The sequence below is a fragment of the Sus scrofa genome, chromosome 5, assembly GCF_000003025.6.
Source record: "Sus scrofa isolate TJ Tabasco breed Duroc chromosome 5, Sscrofa11.1, whole genome shotgun sequence".
NCBI classification, from domain to species: domain Eukaryota; kingdom Metazoa; phylum Chordata; class Mammalia; order Artiodactyla; family Suidae; genus Sus; species Sus scrofa.
In genome coordinates this window covers 61395319-61421149 of record NC_010447.5, presented here as the reverse complement: position 1 = coordinate 61421149, position 25831 = coordinate 61395319, and the positions used below count along the sequence as shown (strand labels likewise).

General features: G+C 40.4%; 1 protein-coding gene across 1 annotated transcript; it reads right to left on the bottom strand.

Annotated features, from left to right (window-relative positions):
• STYK1 (serine/threonine/tyrosine kinase 1) lies at positions 2454–25597 on the bottom strand. Its single transcript, XM_021092353.1, is given in 11 exon segments — positions 2454–3882; positions 6892–6988; positions 7624–7664; positions 9537–9745; positions 12261–12344; positions 14023–14204; positions 14874–14942; positions 14945–15138; positions 17760–17919; positions 18356–18504; positions 25321–25597. Coding segments are annotated over 11 exon segments (1461 nt in total). The 5' UTR covers positions 25392–25597; the 3' UTR covers positions 2454–3677.

The window sequence follows — 25831 nt, the reverse complement described above, 5'->3', positions numbered from 1 at the left end:
AATTCCTACTTAACAGCTTTGATAAATGTATTCTGACTTTCCTGTGATAAATTGTAGAGATGGTAGGTTTTTGTTTTCCTTGTTTATTTTATCAGTAGCTACTGAATAGTTTTGATTTTGTATTTATAACAGAAGCTGTGAGAGCTACCTCATTCCATTAAATGGATCAGAGCATTATATCAGAGTCAAGAATACTATATGGTCTAAAACAATATTTTAAGGTAATTGAAATTTGTTTTTGAAATATTTTTAAATGTCAGAATTACCACGGTCTATTTCATCTTTATTTCATTCACCCACTTTCTTTTCCATAGCAGATGTCTTTATTCAACCATATATGTTTTGGCTATGGGTCAAATCATAGCTGCAGCTGCCAGTCTATCCCACAGACACAGCCACAGCAACACATCTGCGACCTATACCACAGCGTACGGCACCGCTGGATCCTTAACTCGCTGAGTGAAGTCAGGAATTGAACCCACATCCTCTTGGATACTAGTCAGGTTCATAACCTGCTAGCCACAACAGGAGCTCCCATATATGTCTTTTAAACCACTCACTAGTGTTACTTTATTAGTAAGTGAAACACCATCAGACAGAAATACCAAAACTTCCAAACTATTTTTCTCAGATAAGTTCATGCTATGGGGAGCACTTGAAGCTAGTGCTAGATTATTACATAATGATATATTTAATTCCATTTTTCAAATTAATAATTTTTCCAGCATATGAGAATTCTATATGCTTGTAACATGTAGCATAACCACTTACTCTTAGTTCCAAAACAAGTAAAACCAGTCTGCTAAATTAAACATAATAAGCTATTATCCCAGTCTTCCATTATATTTGATTCATATTTATTTGTTTAAATGAGTCATGGTAGAGCAAAATTTAATAGCAGTTTTACTGCAAGATTAAGATTTATAAGATTCTATTCATTAACTTACTTTTCCTTTAACAATGGTGAAAATATTATTTTAATATCATTACTCAATTTTAATAACAAAATACCTAAATCTAGTGTTGTGATTTGAAAACATGAACATGATTTTAAAACTCCTGGTTCATCCTAGTCTAAGTTAAATTACATCACCGAGTGTTAGTGAGACATGGTTTCCAGGTGGGCAATTGCTCAGTTCCTAGCTATGTTGAAATTTTTTTTTAACAATAAAGCATACTTTGGAAAAGCAGGACTGGAGGAGGAGGGAATTGAAACAATAAAATAAATCCTAAACCAGATTCGACTTAATTAAATGGTAAATATTTTCATTCTTTTTTCCATTCATTAGCTTGGAAAATACCTGGAATGGCTGATAAGTCAAAGATACCAGAAATATAATTCTCCTTTTAGAAAAAGCCTGGCTAAGTGAGGGGAGGACCAAGTTTTCTTAGAATAAACAATTACTATATCCAGTTTTCCAGACCTTTATCCAGGAAAACAAATACAATTTAAAATAGCAATTGTCTACTTCTTTGCCTCCGGCCAAAACAAACATTAATGCACCAAGTGAAAGAGCGGTACTCCCTTTCATCTCCCGCCACCCTCCTCCTGCCTCACTCTGCACCAGTACCACTGCCTCCTTGCAGTTGCTCACACTGCTTTTTCTTCTGGCCTCAGAGTTTTCACACCTGTAGTCCTTCTCTTAGAAGACTTCTCCTCACTGTAATAGCCAGTAATAGTCAGGCTTATTCACCCATTCCCTAAGGTCTTGATGTAAATGCCATTTCTTCAGGGAGTCCCATTTTAAACTCCCTTCTACTATTCTATGCTTCTTTTTCCTATCACTTACCACAGTTGTAATTAACAAATGCCCACACAAATATGATGGATATAACATCTCTTACTTTCTAGACTGTAATCCAAAGCTTTCCGTTTCGTTTATCCAACACCTAGCACGGTGTCTCACAAGTTGGCCTTAACATTCAATTCTTTGAAGACAGTTGAATAAGTCTTTTGTCAATGTGGCTTCAATGAAGAGCTGAGAACAATGAGATCCCATAGGACTTTATCATTTTGCACTGAGCCACTCTACCTCTCTTCTCCCCACTGCTACTTACCACCCATTTAAATTCTGACTAGTCATCGTGCTCTTGCCACAGGCACAAAAGTCATTGTTCAGCTGGATGACTCATCATGACTCCATCAGGATTCTAACTTCGGAAAACTTTTCAACTGCCAGTCATCTTTCCAATAGCAGCCTTAGATGTCCCTTCAAGTGTATCCAAAGTATCCTTAATCACAGACCACATGTTCAACTGAATTGTGTCATCTTGATGTTTTTAGTAATTTGAAATCATAGATGACTATTGCCAGTCATCATTTTTGTCATGTAGTATTTGTACCATATCGTCATCTTTAAGCATGTCCCTGTGGTGTAACCGACAGACCACAGTTCTTTCTTGGCCACAGTAGATGTTAAACAAAAACAATATGAAATGTTCTAGGATAATAAGGGGGAGAGTAAAGAAATCAACATTTATTGAGCACATAGTATGTGTCAGATACCGTACAAATACATATCCTCATTCAATCCTCGCAACAACCTTGTGAGGTAGGTATTACCCCTTTTTACACATGAAAAATCCCTTTTCTGACAATGTAGATTGTCTCTTGAATTTTTCTATTGACATTTACTCCCATCTATTTATTTCTTCCTATGTAGAGATTTTGGCAACCATACAACTAGAAAAGCCTACTTTCATCAATATTAATTTAATGAAATAAGTTTCACAGTACATCATTGGATGATTGAAAAGCAGAACCTACCATCCTCCCATCTCAGATTATATCCTTTTCTAGCCCTTGTTAAAGACGTCCTACTAAGCACTTTTGCTTGGTTTCCATATTTCCCGTTAATTAAATACATACACAGTGTACTCATCACTGTCCCAACTGACTTTCTGGGCTCAGTCTCTCCAGTCTCATAGGGACCAGAAGCCATCCGATGAATGATACATCTCAAATGTTCTTAATCATAAAATGACCCTTCCAGCTTCTTGTTAAAAGTAGTATGAGCAGGGTTCACCTGTCTCAGAATTAGAGAAGGGGGATGATATTTCTCCTATCTGCCCCCACGGGGAACTCAGCAGCCTTCCTTCATGTTCCCACCCCCACCCCCGTCCTGCATGAAGGCACCAGGGCTGAAGACCTATATGTCCTTCCTCTGCCTTCTCTCTGAAGGATGACCTTGGTTCTCATCTATACTCCTGAGCAAACAGAACCTTTAATTTTCTTCTCATCAACTTCTTTATCAGCTTGCTAGTCCCTCATTTTATTCCAATTTTCTGGACCTTATAATAGTCCAGAAAAAAACATCAGGCTAGTTTCAGAGGAAATTAGCCTGTGGCGGAGGGACCAGCTTATCCGTGCCATGCTGCAGAAAACATTACAGATTCATAAAACTCCCTTGCAGTGACACTGTCGCCCCATCTACCCTGCACCTTCAGGATTGCGACAGCAGAAATGAAACCATATTTCTCCATCTCCAGGGTGTATGGTGTGTGCAGCCTCATCCAGCCTCATTTCAGGTATCTAGGGAAGTGTGTAGGGGAGGATCCAGGATCCAGGGATCCAGGACCTAGTTCTAGGTACAACTAGAAAGTCTTTTCTCTGTTCTTGGAGGAATTGGTTCCAAGAGTATATGATCTCTCAAAAGAAGCTTGTTGCTCCAGGATCTTCAAAGGATACTATAGCTGTAGGAGAGACTCTGCACGCTGACACCTGCCACAGCTGCATATAGTTCAGGCACCACCAACTCTGGTACTTGCAACACAGCCTTGTCATTTGCAGTTCGGGCAGCTGCTTCTAGGCGTGAGTGTAGCTCTCCAAGTGAGGGGCGGCTGCCCTCACTCCAATGCCAGCAGGACTTCATGAGGCCGTACCTGAAAAGGAAACAAGACAAATTGACTTCCTTGACAAGGCAAAAGTTTGATGAACATGTTTCCTCTCATAACAAACCTGAACAAAAGAAACCTACGGTTCTTTAATCTTCTTCTCGTTGTCTGGTACCATATTCTTCCCAGAGAATGTTACTCCTTCTTATGCTCTTAACACTAAATCTTTTTTTTTTTTTTTTTTTTTTTTTTTTTGCTTTTTCTAGGGTCGCTCCCACGGCATATGGAGATTCCCAGGCTAGGGGTCTAATCAGAGCTATAGCTGCTGGCCTACGCCAGAGCCATAGCAACATGGGATCTGAGCCACATCTGTGACCTACACCACAGCTAACAGCAATGCCATATCCTTAACCCACTGAGCAAGGCCAGGGATTGAACCCGAAACCTCATGGTTCCTAGTCAGAGTCGTTAACCACTGAGCCACGACGGGAACTCCAACACTAAATCTCTTAATAGCATCTTTTCAAAAGGGCCCTTTTTATAACAGGAATGATGAAAGTTTTCTTAAGCTACAATCAGTTTGATAGAACAGGGTTGTTTTTTTTTTTTTATTCTATTACCAAAAACTCTTTCAGAAGCTGTTTTCATCTTTAGACATTATTAGCTTGCAGCATTCCAGACCATTGCTGTAACTTATCTACCAGTATAACCTACATTAAAGGAAAATAAGAAGTTACGGAATGGTATGATTCATACTAATTTCAAATCATGTGATTGGATGGTTCCTTCCATTAATCTGGGTCATTTCCCTCCATTATTACTACTTAGCTTCTCTAAGAAGTTGCCTTCATCTAGATAAAAATATTTACCACCTTTAACCTGTCTTTGCTTCCATCCAGTTTCTAGAGAATTTATGACAGTCTGTTTTCAACCGCTTCTCATCATCTCATTCCTGCCCAAGAACCTACAGTGGTTTTCCACTGCCCATCATATAAAGTCAACGTCCTACCTATAGCCCCTTCCCACATAGGCCTTGCCTAACTGGAACCCTCTCCTCCTGCCGAGTCAGTGTCCTGCCATGCCCTGGATGTGATTATTAACTCTCAACTCTGGTCTTTGCTCATGCTCTGCCCAATTCCTTGAATATCCTCTCCACGGTCATCCTTTCCGACAGGTTTAAGTCTCAGTTTCTCTGTGACACCTTCACTTCTAAACCTCAGCACACTGTATTTCCCATACTATTGTCATGAGACATTGTGTAAGATGCTACTTTAATAATACTGATAACACTTACAAAAACCTACTCATTATATAAGGCATGGTAGGGGAACTTAACATGCATTATTTCATTGTGGCCTCACAATAACTTTGAGGTGGGATTATCATTATACCTATTTTAAGATAAGTAAACAATATACAGTAAAATCGTAGGACTAGGACCGAACATGTGTTTTTCTGACCCTATGAGATAAATCTGAGCTTTTAACGATTCTACTAATTGCCTCAAACATTGATTTTGATTTTCATGTTGTTTCAGATGTCTCCTCATCCAAGTGTTACATTCTATTCTTCAAGACCAGGTGCCTTATCAGTTAAATGTCTCCCCCTAGTATCAAGGACATCCCTTTTTTATGTATAAAGCCTTGTAAGAAATATTTGTCAATAATTTCATTCTAATATATTCATCCAAGTATCACTACACTGTATGTATGTACACATAAATTTACATAATTGTGATATTTAACATTTTTAATATGCCTGACACTGTTACTGTTTAATGTTGGGAAACCCAGGTGCTGGAAATTTACCCTTTCAAATTGAAAAATTTACAAAATAGCAGTTTAAATAGAGATGTATATTATATTAATCTCCTGCCTTTAAAAAAAAGAATGTAAGTTTTTCTTATGTCCTATAACAATCCTTTTTCGTACTTTATTAGTTACAAAATTCTGTGTGTAATTTTTAATTTTTCCATTTTCTGCCTCTACATTGGTTCACCAAGTGTCCTTTTCTTTTCTTTTTTTTTTTGGCTTTTTGCCATTCTTGAGCCGCTCCCGCGGCATATGGAGGTTCCCAGGCTAGGGATCTAATGGGAGCTGTAGCTGCTGGCCTACGCCAGAGCCACAGCAATGCAGGATCCAAGCCACGTCTGCCATCTACACCACAGCTCACGGCAACACCAGATCCTTAACACATGAGCAAGGCCAGGGGTCGAACCTCAACCTCATGGTTCCTAGTCGGATTCGTTAACCACTGAGCCACGAGGGAACTCCCCAACTGTCCTTTTCTGCTGGCAATTTTATATCCTCCTTCTCCTATCATTTTAATTTCTTCTCACTCCCTTCTTCTGATTGGTTTCCAACATGCTTAGAAGAGGGAAAACAGATAGTTGATAAGTTTTTAAAGTTAAATATTAAATAGGAACAAGTGAGCAACTGTAGTGCAATGGATTTTGTGAACTGCTGTATTAGAACTGAAGCTGGCAGGTTCTGAGACTGACATTTAAAGAGATAAAATCTACTGTACTTGCACTGGAGTTGGTCTATTCTTAAAGCTTCCAGAAGAACTAAACTTCATCAACTTTAGCAAATTTAAATGTCTAAAATAGGAAGTTCCTGTTGTGGCTCAGTGGGTTACAAATGCAACTAGTATCTATGAGGATGCGGGTTCGATCTCTGGCTTCACTCAGTGGTTTGAGGTGTTGCCATGAGATGTGGTGTAGGTCGCAGAGGTGGCTCAGATCCCACCTTGCTGTGGTTGTGGCATAGGCTGGCAGCTCAGCTGATTCGACCCCTAGCCTGGAACTTCCATATGTTACAGATGAGGCACTAAAAAGAAAAAAAAATTCTAAAATAGTACTCAGTGGTTGCTGTGATATTCTCTGTGTGTTCCTATACATATATGTGAACATAATATATATGAGCAGATGATGTTTTACCACATAGGTTTGGTTTAAGGCTGTACTTTAGCCCAGAAAGGGCAGCTGAGAATTACCTGAGCCACTTTGAAAAGGGAATGATTGATGAAGAGCAAAAAAAGATTTTCAAAGCCACTTACATTGTGTGTGTGCAGCTACTGGGTCTCTTCATGATTTTCCTTCTTTGGAGATACTGTAGGATGCTAGTAGGAGGGACTTCAGGATAGGGAGGTGCCCTGTTAGTATGGAAAAAATGAGAATAGTACAAGAACTTCCATTCTCTAGATTATAAACTAACACTATTCTCCATCCACCTGGGTAATTGCCTGCAAAAGTAGAGCCATGGGAAAAACAGTAGATATAGTTGCTCCCCGGTGATCAAGTTAGAATACAGAGAATTCTGGGGGAAAAAAAAAGGTGTTGGAGGAGGGGAGGGGACTGATCATTTAGGATAATGTTACTTTAAGAAAGTAATGAGATAAAGCAAAGTGAGACGGCAGATCCGCCCTCTACTTCCCAAATGTGAGCAGGTGCTGTATTTTCTCAGTTGAATGGATTAATAAGTCTACAGACCATATTTTCATGTTTATGCAAGATCGTTCTTGGATTTTAAGACATCCCTTGGAATGGGAAAGTCCTAGGGAGATGAAAGAGGAAAAAAACAAAAGAAAGTTCAAAAGAGGAGAAGGAGGGAGAGGAGAGATAGAGAGGGAATCATGATTTTACGAGAGTATCTCAAAAATCAAGCTTGGATTCCATGTCAGCCCAGTTCAACCTTCAGAGACTGTACTTAAACCCCTTTTCATGGCCAGTGTCATCCACCACCCAGATAAACATCCCCGTTTATTTCTGTACCGGTGCACACTCCTTACCTAGAGTCACCATCTCATAAAGCAGGATCCCAAAGGACCAACTGTAAAAGAAACAAAGCCATTTACTTAATTTCTATTTCTGCCTTTCCTAAAGAGCACTCACTTAAAGATCAAAGGCTTTCAATAAGAACCCCATAAATAAGAAGTTCCTTGTGGTGCAGAGGGCTAAGGATCTGGCCTTGTCACTTTTGCGTACAGGTTCAGTCCTAGCCTGGGAACTTCCACATACCACGGGCATGGTCCAAAAAAAAAAAGCGAAAAAAACCCAACCCCATAACAAAGGCAGTGAAGGGAAATTGAGGGTGGTTAATACAATAATACAATAAGCAAGGCAGTGGCACCATTAGAAAGCATTTCCATCCGACCCCCTTAGAAACTAATCTATTTGAGTACTAGATTTGTCTTTCTTCTATATTACACATTTACACATTAATAGATATTTACTATTATCAGCTTAATTGTATGAGTGTTTATGCAATCATATTCACCCAAACATATAGAAAATCCTTTCTGCATCTTTTGCATCCTTTCCATACCTTCCTGCTGAAATTACAGCTTTTATTCTTACCACAAGGCCAAGCAAGTTTTATCATTTATCTGCTATTTCCTCAGTAGATCTAATTGCTCAAACCTAGGGAAAATATTAATACAGCAAGCTTTATACACAATTGCAATAGGTATTTGCCTAAGCAATATGATTTGAAGGATGTATATCGCACAATTCTATAATATCATCATTAAATGAGCAATATTTCCCAGTTAAGTTTATTACTCCCAGACCTCTACAAAAAGCAGATGTCAGTGAGGCAGCAATGGAATAAAAATGCAGTCTTATAATTGACTCACTTCATCAACTGATATTCGAAATTTCCTCCACAGCTCATAACATTCACGGCTAGTAAGATATTCTATATTACATCTATGTGCATCTCTAAGCAGTCATATAGTTACCAAAAGTCAATAGTAATTCTTTTGCAATCCTGCTTATGCCAATCACACATGTAACTGTAATTATGTGATCAATTAAATATTGTGTAAGCTGATTAATTATACCTGACAAAAAGTATTAGCTTCCTGAAAACTAGGTTGAATGCTTTGGAAATATTCTATAAAACTGAGCTGCTAAAAAGAATGTGTTATCAACTTGTGTGAATGAGATAATCGTAGAAAACTGTGAAAAGGAATTCCCACTGTGGCACAGTAGGTTAAGGATCCAGCATTGCTGCAGCTGTGGTATAGGTCACATCTCTGGCTCCAATACAATCCCTGGCCTGGGAACTTCTATATGCTGCAGGTGCATCCGAAAAAGAAAAAGAAAAGAAAACTGGAAAAAAAATTAACAATAAATGTCTGCAAACTGTTTCACAATTGTTTTTAAGTTTCTAACTCTACTTAGAGTCATCCCAAACTGAAACTCAAAAGTAAATTATTATGGATGCTGTTTATACAGGAAACACAGCAGGTACCTTCATTTACCATAGCAGTTCTATCCCCTTGGCCCTCCTCCAAAAGACTGATACATAAATGTCCATTTATATATTTCAAGTTAAAATAAATTGAATATATATATGTATTTCTTTTTATTTTAATAAGGCCTAGTTTAACAAAACTTTTGATTAAGCAGACCTACTTCTTTCAGATAGATTAAGTCCTCAGATATTGGCTTGAATCATCTTTTTTCTTTTCTCTTCTAATTAAGGCTTCTAACCCAATACAGACAGAATACTTCAAAAGGCACTAGAAAGGACTTCAGGCAGGTGCCAAATACTAACTCTGTCACTAACACACATTTTTACTGGAGAGTCTGTCTGACTTCTAAGTAGAGATTTCATGGATGGACATAATTGATGAGAGACCCAGTCACATTCCAGGTCAAGAAAGGAAGAAATCCAAAGGGCAGGAACAAACCGTACATGTCTCCTTTGATGCTAGCTGATGTCAGCAGAAGCCGTTCTGGGGCGAGCCACTTGAGGGGTACGACTCGAGTAGAGGAAATGGCCCCTCGGGAGTGGACTTCATAAGCCAGGCCCAGTCCACAGAGCTTAGCAGTGAGATCAGCCTGGATCAAGACATTCCTGGCTGCCACATCCCCGTGGAACAGATGCTTATCCTGGAGAAATTCCTGTCGACATAAAAGATGGATCAGCTGCCATGGCTTGGGTTCCAGATAAGGCGAAGCAGTCCTAGGAATCCTCAAAAAGACAAGGGCATTTTCTACTCTGAACAAGTCTCATTAATCATGGCATATCACTCCCAAGTATTTATCAAGAATCAGACATTTTTGCATTGTATTTAAGATTAGCAAACTGATACCAGTACTTCGTTCCTTTTTAAAAAAAAAAAAATTTAAAAGACTAAGGAGTTCTCTTGCAGCACAGTGGGTTAAGGAGCTGGCATTGTCACTGCAGTGGCTTGGATTGCTGCTGTGGCATGGGTTCGATCTCTGGCCTGGGAACTTCCATGCCATGGGCGCAGCCAAAAAAAAAAAAAAAAAAAAAAAAAAACAACTTTTTTTTAAGAGCTGTTTTAGATTTATAGCAAAATTGAGTGGAAAATCCAGAGCCCTCCCACATCACTCTTCTCTCACCCCTTCATTTCGTCTATTATTAACAAATTGGCAGTGTAGTGTACAGTAGTATTTGTATTTTAAACCCAAACTCCAAGCTTATCCCTCCCCCACTTTCCCCTTGGGTAACCACAAGTTAGTTTTCAATGTCTGTGAGTCTATTTCTGTTTTGTAAATAAGTTCCTTTGTCCTGCTACCCTAACTTTATCAAGGAAGCATACCAAGTAGAACCTCCAAACACCATAGTGAGGGGTTTTTTTGGTATGATGTGCTCTCTCCTTGCCCCATGAGAACTTCACCTGTAACTTTTTCTCACTTCACTACCTCTTTTTTCCTAAGTTTTCCCTGATTCCATCTAGATCTCTGGTATATGTCATACCTCAAGGTGGCAAAATATATCAAATACTTAGAATAGTAGCTTTGCAGAGGCCTTACTTTTTCTGTAGCAAATGCTAATTTTATTTTATTTTATTTTATTTTATTTTATTTTATTTATTTTATTTTATTTTATTTTTTTTATTTTATTTTATTTTATTTTATTTTATTATTTTATTTTATTCTTTCCAGGGCTGCATCTGTGGTCAAATTGGAGCCGCAGCACTTACACCACAGCCACAGCAACACTGGATCTGAGCTGCTTCTGTAACCTGTGCTGCCGCTTGCGGTAATGCCAGATCCTTAACCTACTGAGCGAGGGCAGGGATCAAACCCACATCTTCCTGAATACTATTTCAGGTTCTTAACCCTGTGAGCCACAATGGAAATGCCAACAAATGCTAATTTTAAACATAATCATCTAAATAATTTCATAGAAATAGTCATCTGAATTTCCTAAGTAATTCTGGGAAAGATAATTTTTTCCCTCTTAAATTTTGAGTTCTTTCTCTTCCCTATTTATTTATTTTAAAATAAAGAAATGAGGGGATTCCCTGGTGGCACAGTGGGTTAAGGATCCAGGATTGTCACTTCTGTCGCTCAGGTCACTGCTGTCATTCAGGTTCGATCCCTGGCACAGGAACTTCCTGTATGCTGCAGGCACAGCCAAAAAATAAAATAAAGAAATGATCTCACTGTTGCCCCTTCGTATTGCTCCTCTTCTACTTTGCCTGTCCCTTTTGAAATATATGTAATTCCTATCACATTCAGTATCAAAGCAAGCTTCCAACCTAGCATGTTCTGAACTAGTATTTCTTGTTTTACAGGTACAAACTATAAGCTTCCTTCTGGTTCTGTAGCCTTTCACCCGTTCAGTTTCTCTTTCCATAGCTTCTCCCAACTTGCTTCTCTTTTCCATTTTTAAAATCTTTTAACATAAGTATATATTGGAAACTATGTGGATATGTAACTCTTGGCCCTGGTTTTTGATCTTTAACACTGAGAAACTTTTTTAAATGCTTCCTGTTCCTTCTAAAAAACCCTAAGTTGGAATTTCCTGGTAGCCTAGAAGTTAAAGGATTCAGCATTTTCACAGCTGTGATGTGGGTTTGATCCCCGGCCTAGGAATTTCTACATGCTGTGGGCATGGTCCAAAAATTTTTTAATTAAAATAAAATTAAAAAGTAAATAAAACCCAGAGTTCTCCTCATGGTGCAGTGGTTAACAAATCCGACTAGGAACCATGAGGTTGCAGGTTCGATCCCTGGCCTCGCTCAGTGGGTTAAGGATCCAGTGTTGCCATGAGCTGTGGTGTAGGTCACAGATGCAGCTCGGATCCCTCGTTGCTCTGGCCCTGGCGTAGGCTGGAGGCTACAACTCTGATTAGACCCCTAGCCTGGGAACCTCCATATGCCGCGGGTGCAGCCCTAGATTAAAAAAAAAAAAAAAAGTAAATAAAACCCTAAATTGACTGCTTTGTGCCTAGAATTACCAATACTGAATTATATTATCTAAATAATTTCATAAGTAAGAATTGATAACAACTTATCAGTGCTTCAGTTTCTGCCCCCAACTTCCATCTGGTTTTCTTTATAATATATACCCATTTGAGAATATAAAAATGAGATATATGACATCAAATGCCAGGCTAACAAGAAAAATCCCTGCCATCTGTTATCATTTTCCCAAGCCTTACCAAAGCCGAAAGGACCTGCTTCCCGATATGATATATTTGTTTTTCTGTGAGGTCATAGGGAAGGCCATCCATGGTCATCACATCCTAAAGAGATTTAAAAAAAGCATTATATCAAAATGACATGAACAGATCTGAAAAAAAAAATAAGAGCAGAGACATTCTTATATGCAGTTATCAAAGCTAGAGGGAAAGATACAAAAACATAAGGACGATAAGATTCAAGGAGTGATGACATGAGAGATTCTCAGGTATGTAGAGAAATGCAATAATTTATTGGACCAAGAAAATGATAAAGAATATAGATGATTGAAGAATGAAAGAACAGAATAGTAGGTAAGAAAGAAAAGTACGTATAAGACTATCCATTGGAAAAAGCAACGATTCTCCTGAAACAGTGTGTGTGTGTGATAGAGATTAATTAAGCACATTAACTTAACCCATCCTGATGGAATGCTTTCTATGTGCCAGATTCCATTTTAGGAACTCAAAAGTAGCAAAATAAATATGTCTGCTGCCTTCTGGAGCTTATGCTGTGGCAAACACATGTGAATCAGAATGAGATAAATGCATGGTTGTGGATCTATAAGTGCCATGAAAGAAATGCAATCGTGAGTGGAAGATGGTAGAGGAAAGAGCTCCTTCAGTTGCAGGAGCAAGGAAAGCTCTTGGTGAGATTGGAAGAGTAAGTGGACCCTGGCTCTGCAGAGAGGGGAAGAGAGAAGTCTGGTGAAAGAGAAAGTCAAGTGAAGAAGATCTAAAATAAAGAAGCACAGCATTTGAAAAATAGAAAGAAGCTAGTGAGGTTGAAGCACAGTCCAAGTGATGGATAACCTCTTTAAAAAGCTTAAAATCTCATGATTTGCACATCATCCTGTTGCATCACTGGATGGAAGAGGTCAACAGGGTCCCTTTTTCACTCACATTTAGTAATAATATGATTAGCATATTAGGGGTCTTGATTAATATTGAACTTTGTTCATCAGCAAGGAAGGAGCTGACTAGGAAAATGTGGAGCATTTCAAAAAGAGCAGTAGGTGGAGAAGCAGGAAATTGTAAGGAAGAGGACTTACACTTTAGCCTGGAAACTTCTGAACATTTTAATTTTTAAAAATGTGAATTGGAGATACAAAAATTTGCAAGCTGAATTTTTCCTCCCCTCAGCCCTGGCACACCAGGGTGATATTACAGAATGGAAGATATACTTGACACCACCAATAACAAAGCTATTACAGACAATAGTTAGGTTGTTAAGGCAGTTATCATTATAACAGCTACCATTCTGAGTGCTTGCTATGTACCAATCACTATATTTTACATATATCATTTCTTTGAATTTTATTTATTATTACTCCCACTATACAAATTCAGAAAACTCAGGCTCAGAGAGCTGATTTGCCCAAACTCACACAGCTAGGAGAGGGTGGAGACTAAAGTCCATTCTCTAAATCTACATTACCAATATGGTAGCCTTTAGCTATATGTGACTATTCAAACATATATTATTTAAAATTAAATAAAACTCAGTTTCTTAGTCATATCAGCCATATTTCAAGGGTTGCACAGCCACATGTGATTAGTGGCTACTATATTGGACAAAGCAGATATTCTACCATCACAAAAAATTCTATTGGATGGTGATAATCACTCTGTTAGGCTATTATAATGTCTCTCTACTTTGTCATTTGTCAGGCTAATTGACCTGAGAACAGCTAATCAGCCAGGTCAAGCCTCTCCTTCCTAATACCACTACCCTAATACTTACCCGGCGACAGATCCACAGAAAGCTGAGCAGGTCCCCCTGGGCCACATCCTCCAACACCATGTAGAGTGGCAGCCTTTCTGTGCAGCATCCTTCCAGCTGTACCAGGTTCTTGTGCTTCCCCAGATACTGATAGAATTGGATTCGCCCTAAGAAATCCTGTACCTCTTGGAGCCCAGCTGATTCTGTGAATGACAAAGGAGCCATGGGGAGTGTGCAGTCACAGTAACACCAATAAAATGGGAGATATGAGGCAGGAAGCATTCTTAGAGAATACATTAGGATGCTCCAAAAGATAATGAGTAAACAGAAGAGAATCAGTTAGAGGATGGTCTTCAATGTCGCTGGTCTTTTTGTCGCAGGTAGCAAAGAACTACAGGTCTTTAGAACTCTGCCTAATAGACACATGTTCTGTTCACATTAAAATATTATTACTACCTAGGTCTTTTGATAACATTCTTGCTAATCATATCCTTGTTCTGTCTTATGTATCCATCATTACTGGTCCATACCATGCGTACTGGCTCAAAAAAAAAAAATACAGTAGCAGGAAAAGATATCAAACAGTGAAGAAAATGAAGAAACAACCTCACAATCCTCATCCAACTACTATCCAATATGGAAAAATCAGTTCTAACAGCCTTGATAGGCAAGGCTGAGCTAGGGAAAGACTTGAAGAAGAACATTTCTATTTCAAGGTTTCACTTTTTATTGCCTTCTAATTCTGCACCCAGCTGTGATCACAACTGTCTGTTAATATCTTAATGTCTGCAAAACCTGTTAAGCATTCACTGTGAGGGCTCACAGTAAAAAAAGTTAAAAGGGGAACAGAAGTCCAGCACTTCTCCTTTTACCTTTTAAAGCCTTGACGACAACACTCTTGGGCTTAGCAGGGTCTCCAATATATACCTTGGTTCGATAGATGGCCCACAACTACCATTGTGGATTTGCTGCAGAACTTCAGAGACTTGTTCCCGAGGCAACTGCAGCTTAGCCAGGGCATGTGTGGAAATCTGTAGAAGGCTTTCCACTGATGTCTCCTTTAGTGGTACAAACATGTTTCCTCCATGTCCTGCTTCTTCCCAGCTAAGGCCCCTCGATGGAGGCAGTGGGCAGTGCCTAGAACAAAGAGATGATACCATCCAGTTTTTTCCTAGCCTGAAGGCTCCAGAAAAGCAGACTCTGGAATAAGCCAGCAAGAAGTCCCTTAAGCAATTTTCTCTCTGGCCACTGTGAGAATACCTTTGAATGTTTCAATATGAACCAGCATTAACACAAACCTTATAGAATTTATGTAATAATCCCATTAACGCTAAGATGACTCAAGATGGACCTCTGAAAACTGGTAATGACATTTCCTTTCAGTTTTTTTCAAGATGACAGTTCAGTTTGAGTAGAGAATGGAGGCAGTTAAGGAAGTTCTTGACTCAGTACTTAAACCACAGGCACCCAAAGGCATGGTAACTACTGGTGGAGATTACCATTTAAGTCGATCAAGTGGCTTCCAAAGTTGGAGGGGAGGTATGGATAACGACTCAACTCTAAGCTAAGCTTATTCTTTCTCCTTCAAGTTTTCCCCAAAGTCAAATTATTCCATATTTCCTAGAGTCTCAACTAAAAAACAAAAAAAAAAACAAAAAAAAACAAAAAAAACCAACTCTTATGGTACTTTCCCCCTTTCTAAGCAAATTTTCTCCATTAGAAAAAAAGAGATTAATTCTTTTTATTAAGTTACCCTTCATTCATTAATGCATCCATTTATTCAACAATATCACCTCCTACATGCCAGGCACTGTTCTAGGTGAGAGGAATAGGCAAAATCCAGATTCCTTTGAAGATGGCTTTCTAGTAGTAGGAGAGAGGAATCAGATAATAGCATACCAGGTAAGGAGTGTTAGGGAGGAAAAGAGAGGAGTAAGAAGCATCAGTAATGCAATTTTTTATTTGAAGGTCAGCAAAGGCCTTTCTGAGAAGATGACTTTTGAGAAATACCTGGAAGCAATCAGAGAGCAAACCATACTGGTATCAGGAATGGTATTTTAGAAAAGGGGACAAAAAGTGCCACAGTATTGAGAAGGGAGCATACTTGGCAAATTTGAAGAAGAATAAGGAAACCGGTGCCTGTGAAACCAGGTGGGATATGGAGGGTTACAGGAGATAAGGCCAGGGAGGGCCCAAGTCATGTAAGGTCATGGAAAGAATTTTGTCTTTTTTCATTCTAAGATGGGAAGCTACTGGAGGGTTTTAAGCAAAGAACTGACAGGACTGACTTATGTCTTAAAAGAATCATTCTGCTGCTCTGAAGAGAATACCCCATAAAAGGATAGGGGCTGAAGCAGGGAAACCAGTGAGAAGTATATTACAATTACCTATGAGAGGTGAGGGTGGCTTGAGTCTATTCTGAAGACAGGGTTAACAGGATTTGCTAATGGAGTGGATGTGGAGTGTGAGAGAAGGCGCCAAAGACATCCTCAAGATTTTAGACTAAACACACAGGGAGCTGGGTTTGCCATTTACTAAGACAGGAAAGCCTTCTGAAGGGAAGATATTGTGAGGGAATTTCAGGACCTTACACATATTACATGCTTGATGTGCATTAGATCCAAATTGCAAAGTAGGTGGTTTCGATAAGAATCTGGAGTTCAAGGGGACTATCATCGCAATAGAAAAAGCATTTGAATTCATAAGACTGAAAATAAAATCACTTAGGAAGTGACTGTAAATTTAAAAGAAAAGTATTTCAAGAAATAGGAAGTGCAAAACAGTTTCAAATGCTTTTTATAGGTTGAGTAGGATGAATACTCAACATAGCTGCATTGGTGATCTTGGAAAGAGCTGTATTGGTGGGTTGTTTTAATATGCTCAAAAGAGAATGGGAACTCCCACTGTGGTGCAATGGGATTGGCGGTGTCTTGGGGGCCCTGAGATGGGGGTTTGATCCCCACCCTGGTATGGTGTGGGTTAAGGATCCAGCATTGCCACAACTGTGGCTTAGGTGGCAACTGCAGCTCAGATCTGATTCCTCGTCTGGGAGCTCCATATGCTGTGGGGCAGTCAAAAAAAGAAAAGAAAAAAAAAAAGGGAAAAAAGAGAGAGAGAGAGAGAATGTGACCAGCAGAGTAGTGGCAGCAAGTTTAGACAACTTCTTAGAGAAGTTTTTTTCTAGAAGAGTGAATTATTAGGGAATCGGGATACAATCATTAGAGAATTAGGGTTGGGATCAGCCACTATAGTTTCATGTCACTGTCAGATTTTTTCCCTTCTTTTTTCTGTGTTTTCTGTATGAGCTGATTCTCTGTCCTATGCTCCAAAACAGCATATGATCGTCTCCTACCTAATGCTTCAGAGACTGCTATGAAGGCTACCCCTTCTCATCATAAATTCCAGAAGCACAGAGTAAGCCTGGAATGTATTCTAGAGTAAACTGTCATCCTTCAAGGCTGGTTACAAAGCCTTGGGCTTTTTACTCACTAAAAAAGTTTGGTCTTCCTCCCCAATCCTAGACACTCACATGGCCAGAGATTTGTTAGTGCTATAGGACAAAGGAGACAGAAACAGGTTACATGTGGCCTCTCTTGCCTATTCTTTCAGCTAACAAGCATATATTGAACTTCTACTCAAGACTTCCTAGAGGAAAGCTCACCCCCGTCTCAAGAGGGGGAGATCCATACCCCCATCTCCTGGCAGGGACCTCTCCACTTGGGCTCATTGAGACTTGAGCCTTATCTTCCTTGAGCTACTTCCCAGATGCTTTTTGAACGTTACCTTGGGGTCCAGGAGACCGTCGTTGGGCTCTTTGTTCTCTGATAAAAAGCCACAGGATGACCCCAAGAAGGATGAGGAAGATGCCAACCAGGAAGGCTGGGATGACGATGATTTCATACTGCTGCTCCTGGATAACTAGAGAGGAAATCAAGCAAGAAGAGAAGAGATTGAGGAAGCAGCCTAACCTGACTTTCCCAACCCACAGGTCCTCAGCTCACCATATGGGGCATGATCACTTCTTCCTTCTGACTCCTCTACTTCCATTCATTGGAACCATAGTTGGGATCAACTCCCTCATCTGAAACCCCACTGCCCCTGTCTCTTAGCCCATCAAGTATGCTCTGTGCTTCTTCTCTCATGTTTCCTACTGAGATGGAAGATACAGCACACCTGGATCCCTGACTTCTGCCCCCCTAACTTTTAAAAGACAATGGCCCCTAGTGCCAAATCCTGTAGCACCACTGTCTTCATTTCTATTGGAAATCAAATGATCTCCCTTCTAGAATCTATTCAGATCTTAATCTCTATCATCCTAAAATCAGAGGACAGATATCTGTATATCTGTACTTACTACACAACTTGTCACTGAGCTTGCATTCCAAAAGCATTCGTGTCATACCCCTCTCATCTCCCATTGCCACACAGCTGTCCACTTCAGGCCTTGACCCACAGAGAGTGCACAGAGCACAGCTGAGAATAATTCTCAAGAATTGAGTTGTTCTGAAAAAGAATAAAATAGATCACAGACAGAATTTTAAAACTCCTCTACAGATCACTAGTTATTAAGTACAGGGCTACCTGGAGCTCTCTGAGCCACCAAATCATCTCTATCCATCTCTCTGATGTTCAAATCTGAAGAAAAGGTTTTCCGGCCATTTTTCCTTTATACAGCTATATAGCCATGGTCTGGTCTTATATTTTCATGCCATTGTTGCTCAAATTCTTTAAAAGTTTCCCCTCTTATTCTAGACTCCTGCTCCAGTGGTTAAGTTTATGAATGGTGTGCAATTGTGGTCCATGGGCTATGTGGCAAAGATCTACCTCCCTTACAGTCCTTAAGGAGGTCTAATTTTCTTTTTCTCCGTCTCCTCTATTTGTTAAGCAAAATACTTCATTTTTTATATAAAACTGATTCAGATAATGAATAATAGTAGGAAGATTTCAAGAGAGATGAGGTATGCATTTGCTTTCATCCTCTGAAACATCCTGCCAACACATTCTTACCATCGATGAGTAGATAACATGTATCAAGGAAAACTATTTAATTCTGCAGCTCCAAGAAGATTCCCCAGCCCATCATATATAGATACAGACACTCATTCATACCAATACTAGATTAAAGCAATATAAAGACAAGTCAAGAAAAAATACAGTCAGTAATAAGCCTTCTCTTTATTTTTTAAACAAAAAAAGAAATATATTCATAGGGTTAAAAAAAAAAAAAAGTCTCATCCTCATCCATCTCTCTAGTTCCCCATTCTCCTCCAAATAGACTCTAGTTACTAGTTTCTCACGTATCTGGTCAGAGACTTTTTATGTGCATCTCTTTCAATTCTACACAATCAGCATATATTTCTATATAATCGGCATATATTTCCAAAGACCTGGTTTCTTCTTTCTGAAAGGAACTGGTGGTTATCACACTTCCACATATATACAAACTTTATTTTGCCCTTGGTTACCTAATTCTATGACTAGCAAAGCCAACCTCTTTAATTCTGATTGATCTGAAAGAAATATGGTGATTTTTCCACTGTCGAGGTAACTCTAAATATACGTTCTAGCTCTGTAGTGATGTGATAATAAAGTAAAATTTTAAAACTCATAAGCACAGTTATGAGTACAGTATTATACTCTATCATGCCTGTGTGACACTGGCATTATTACGCTGCCTTTAGTACTGATACTAATAACCACAATGTTGTTTATTGGGGCAGAGTGTCTTAGTGCCTGAACAAATCTCCCAGAGTGCCCAGACTTTTCATTATTCCTCAAACTCTGAGCTTGTCTGAGGGGATGAGTGCTAAACAATTACCTAACAACTCAGCAGAGAGACAGGTGTGTGGTTGGTGGCCAGAAGCCTATGTAAACAGAGAAACAGCCAGAGGGAGGGATATTTTAGAGAGAAAAGAAATCTTATCTATGGATTTGCACAGAGTGAAGGACCTACAAGGTCAATGAATCCTAAGACAGTGAAGTCCATCTCATCTAGTTTGGAAACCCAAAAGGCACGGCAAAAGCTCCCACAACCCCCCAGAAAAGGGAAACCACTCGTAAAAGGGCAAGAAACAGAGAGGCTTGAGAGGGTGGAGCAGAGGAGAAAGTCCTAAAAATAAAACATTAGCTCAGCTAGGAGAATTCAAAGGCAATTTGAAAATGTGTCCCTGCCCATCTCATTCTTGTTTTTCTTTCCTCTGGCTTCCTCTTCGGGGCATTATCAGATGTAATTATTTTCCTTCAGGGAGCAGCCAGTTCAATGAGTTTGGCTCTCCGGGGAGGTGGCTCTGTGAGCATAATCTTTCTTAGCCCCGCACCGGAGGAAGAAAGGGGTCAATCAGCAGCCAACTCCAACTTGTGAACTCTGCCCAGAAACCAAACTACACACCTGCTGATGATGCACACTAGAGCCCTGTGCCTATGTCCCCACGTTGACTTGCTCAGGGTGGCCACACCCAATGACAGCACATGGCCAAACATACCTACACCTGGGGACCCAAGTCCATGCTTCTACCCTTTCACCTGGATGACACACTTGCTACAGAGCACCCACCTTTGGATACAACTGTCTGGTGTATTTCCCGAACAAGGTTCTCACCATCATTGAATGTGTAGTGATCATTCAAAGAGACTGGGCTTAACAATACGTGGCAGCCCAATGAAATTGGATGTTGGAACAAGGAACTAAATGTGAGGTGAGGTTCACTCAATAACTTGCTTTCCAAGTGTTTGCACAATAGCTTATTCAAATGATTATGGTTTGGCTACAGGCATCCATAATACACAAAACACGTCCAGAATTTTTAAGGAATACACACCAGATATACCCACCTATCCGTGAAAGCCTGCACAGGAAACCTTACCACACAGAGCCCACCACAGCACTTAGATCCCAAAATTCTTTTTTTTTTTTTTTTTTTTTTTTGTCTTTTTGCCATTTCTTGGGCTGCTCGCGCGGCATATGGAGGTTCCCAGGCTAGCGGTCTAGTCAGAGCTGTAGCCGCCGGCCTACACCACATAGCAATGCAGGATCCGAGCTGCGTCTGCAACCTACACCACAGCTCATGGAAACACCAGATCCTTAACCCACTGAGCAAGGCCAGGGGTCGAACCGTAAACCTCATGGTTCCTAGTCGGATTCGTTAACCACTGCGCCATGACGGGAACTCCCCAAAATTCTTACATTCACTTCTAACGACAATATTCCTCTCTATATCATTTTTCTCTCAGCAATTAATATTCAATTACCGCATAACTTGGCCTTCCCACTCTGTGCCAACCTAACATATGGCCTGAATAGATACCAAAACCTTCCAGAATGACCCTTTCTATGGGTTCAATGCTAACTCATTTGACCAACATTTCTGTACAATATGACCAGTTCTCTGTCCCTTCAACTATATCTCACTGTGTTAAAAGAAAAAATTACGTTGGTTACTGCTTCTCTTAATTGGACTGTAAAATCTGTAAGTATATAAAACACTATCCTACATCTAATGCTTTCATGCCACTGTTTCTCAAATTATCACTGTTTTTTTTTTTTTTTAATTTTATGGCCCATCCACAGCATATGGAAGTTCCTGGGCCAGGGACTGAATCTGAACCGCAGATGTGACCTATACGACAGCCATGCTGGATCCCTTAACCCACTGTGCCAGGCCAGGGATCGAACCTGCACCTCTGCAGATTGACTTGAGCTCCTGCAGTCAGATTTGTAACCCACCGCATCACAGCGGGAACTCTGTTTCTCAATTACTTTTAAAGTCTCTCCTCCCACCCAAGACTCCTGCTCCAGGGTTCAAGTTAATGTTCCCAGCACCTGTCTGAACAATGGTAAATGGGTTATGTGAGAAAAGTCTACCTCTGCTACGGTTCTTAAGCACGTCTAACTTTCTTTCACTGTCTATCATTTATTTTCTGAATGAAACATATACTTTCATTTTTAGACAAAGCTAATTCAGACAGTGAATAGCAGATTTCAAGTTCTCTCTTCAGTGCCTCATGTTTACTAAATTGGGGCACTGGAATCATGGGTCCAGTGAGGTCGCGAAATTGTTCATTATGATAACTATATTTGATGGTTGGAAACTATGTACAGAGCTTGCCTAAGTAGATTTGGCATGTACCTATAGTGCCAATCTCTTCAGGCAGTGCTCTAATTAAAACAATATTATTGCCTTATTTGTGGTTATCATTCCTTATTTTTTTCTCTTTTCAATTGCTTCTGACTTTTTAATAGCATCTTAAGACGTTGAGTTCCCCTCTTGACTTGAGAATTGAGAGGGAGAAAGAGCACCAAGAAGAAGATACAAAGAAGAAGAAAAAAAGAGTAAAATCAGAGGTGAAATCCACCCTAAAGTTTTGCAGGACTGTGGTCTGAAAACACAGAAGTTAATAATCACAACTAGAATTGACCCAAACATTCATATTAACTATCCAAATTCTTACACATATATACAGTGTAAGAACAATGCCCACGCTGCGTCTTTGCATCTGCTTTATTACGCACAAAGAAAATGGTTCTTTTTGCAACAATAACACAATTCTCATCATTAGTGACATTTCTGTTCCGTTAGCAAAACAACGACCCAGCCATAATCAGCAATTTACTCATGAGTCCAGACGAAGCTCTTCTTACCAAAATACATCGACAAATAGATCTTTAAAAGTTAGATGTATTCTCCTGTGCTCTCCCTATGTGTTGTGAGAAATTCTTTGTTTGAATATTCGATGCCTGGTCCCACTCCAATAAGGTGTGATATCTGCTATACCAACCTCCCTTCAACCTCATCACCTGCATCTTGGCACAAGTGGATTTGCTAGTCGCGTCTTCTTCATACAGACAAGTGACCCACCGCCTCATGGACACCACACTGAGCTGAGGGAGTTAGTAAGAGCTGTGGGCTATGGGGCAGAGGACACAGAGACCCAAAGCAAGGAAGATAAAATATATGGAGAGGGCACCCAGAGACAGAGACAGTCTGCTTTCTTAGTCACTCAGCTTTCCCTTCTCTTCCCCCGTCATCCTTACCCCTGAGCGGCTAGCCAAAACAATTCATCTAATGGAGTGACCATGTTGGAAACAAGCATAGAACTGCTCCAACAGTTCAGATCTAGAGGATTCCATTACTTATCTCCGACATTCTGAAAAACATGCTGGCCTTCCTGTTTTCAATCCAATGAACATATTTGGAGCAGCTATAACATGCATATGTTAGCCTAGGCACTTTCACACTCAGGAGGAAACAGTGTTTCAGAGAGAATATTGTCCTAAATTAGCCAGAGTTAAAAAAAAAAAAAAAAAAGGCAAGTAAATGGCCAAGAAAGGTTTCATCCTCCAGTCTTTTAACTAGAAACCCACTGCTCCTTAATCTATTTCAGTACACATATGCAGCTGTCACTCACACGGACAAAACACAGTGTCAAGAAATATGTCACAGTCTGAAGGAATCACGGAACCCATCACGCTGCAATAAACTTTCACCAACAATTACACCATAAATTGGAAAGAACAGGTGAGAAGAATCTGCTGTGGGTTCTCAAAGGTCTCAGAGAACCATGTCTGCATGTTGATTTTCAAAATGGATTCTGAACATAAGCACAGGATCCTAAACTCTCTCCAGTACTCACCAGATGATGGGATCTTGGATCATTTCCTTTGTTCGTTTTCCTGGATCTGAGCCCAATCCTATGTCTATCTGCAGTTTTGAGGGGAAGGGCCGGGTTTCCAGGACCAGCAATCTTGCACTGTGAGCCCGATAGTCAGGAAGGGGCCAGAGCCCCCAGGGGCCAGATCGCCAGCCTAATAATTAGAGTTGCCATGCTGGGTCTCCGAGCGCCTGGGGCTCCCCTTTTCCTGAAGCACACTCCGGAGAGGACCGGCCAAGGGACTCACTGGGAGGCGGCCCCTTTAAGGCCAGGGAATCCAACCTGTGGAAATAACTCGTCTTCAGCCAGTGATGTCTCCTGGTGCAGATAAGGCAGCGAGGAGAGGAGTTACCCTGAGATGGTCCCTTGTCCTCCCGTTCTCCTCATATATGGAAGGATCAGGACCTTTCTGATCTTCGCCCTCCTCCACCTTCCTAGAGACTCAGGGCTTGAAGGGACCGAAATGCACTTTGAACCCAAAAAAAAAAAAAAAAAAAAAAAGGCTCTGCTGTGTTGCCTGGGAGTCCTAACCATGTTTAAACAAAATCTTTTGACAGCAGAACTGAGCGTTATCAGCTTTTCTTGCTTTATTTACCCTTAGGCAGGAATTCCTGAAACGTGCATGATGTACAAGAGAGATGAGGAAACCGAAATTGACTCTTGGCTCCTCCTGAAAAGCCTGCTCTTTAGAGGGGTGAAAGGAACATGAGGCAGACAGGCCCCCAGACACCAAGCCAAGAGGGGGCAATGTCACTTCAACCCAGCAGCATCCGATTTTAAACGTCACCACAGATATGAGCATGTTTTATGTCCTTTGAGTGTTGCACAAACTCAAGACATTTTATTGTTATTACAATTATCATTCTATTTATCGTGTTACCGATTCTATCATCCTCCATCTACCACATGCAAACCTCAAAAGCAAGGAAATAATACATCTTGAATGATGTTCTCTTCTCTGGCTCTTTTTCCTTCCTGGAATTACTAATCAACAGTTTCCCAAGACTATTGATTAGAAGGAAAAGCCAAGAACAGGGAGTCCTGTTGTGGCTCAGCAGGTTAAGAACCTGACATAGTGTCCATGAGGATGTGGGTTCAATCCCTAGCCTCGCTCAGTGGGTTAGGATCCAGCATTAACACAAGCTGCAGCATAAATCACAGATGCGGCTCGGATCTGGCATTGCTGTGGCTGTGGTGTAGGCCGGCAGCTGCAGTTCCCATTTGACCCCTAGCCTGGGAACCTCCATATGCTGCAGATGCAGCCCTAAAAAGAAAGAGAAGAAGAAGGAGGAGGAGGAAGAGGAAGAGGGGGAGGGGGAGGGGGAGGAGGAGAAGAAGGAAAATCCAAGAACACACAACTTCCACCCCCTCTATATGTGACGCTTGGGGGCTTCCTTCATACACCTAGTTCTATTGTTATCAGTCACACTGCATTTCCAAGAATTATCTCCCTCTTTGCTATTTATCTGGTTTGGCTTTTCTTTCAAAGGGGGGAACTCCTGGTCCTTTAAAAAATATTGGGTAGCTTCCCCAATAAGCAAGGAGATCTACCCTGTTGTCCTACCATGCCTCCAGCTTTTTGAGCCCGTAGTCCCCAACAAAGAGGAGAGGGAGGGCAGAAAGAAGACCCGCTTCAAAAGACCACAGGAACCCACACCTGTGCACACGTACACCTTCCCATTCTCTGATGAAGAAGCCCCAGAACCAGGCAAGCAGAACAGCAAGTGGACAGGAGACTCCATAATCAGGAAGTCAGCTCCGCTGCCGTTTGCCTCCGTGCTGTGTCATACAGGTGTGTCCTGCTAGGGAGTTTATACATAGAAGATCATACCAGGTAAACTATAACAACCGCCTGGCAAGGTGAAAAAGGCACCTATGGGAACACATCGCCACCACACTGCACACAGCAGGAAGCAGACAGCAGATTCCCTGCCTTAGAACTGGGCCAGCACGCTTCTGAGCTGAGCTGGCTGGAGTTGGTTCTGTTTCTCAGGAGAACCGTAACTAATACAAAGACAGAGATGTCAAGTTTTTATAAGTCTATGCAATGGAATACTGTAAATATTAATTTTACATTCATGAAAATTTTTAATAAGTGGGGAATTGTAATATTAGTACAGTCAATGACAAAAGTAAGATTTTTTTTTCCTTTTTCAGCCACACCCACAGGCGTATGGAAGTT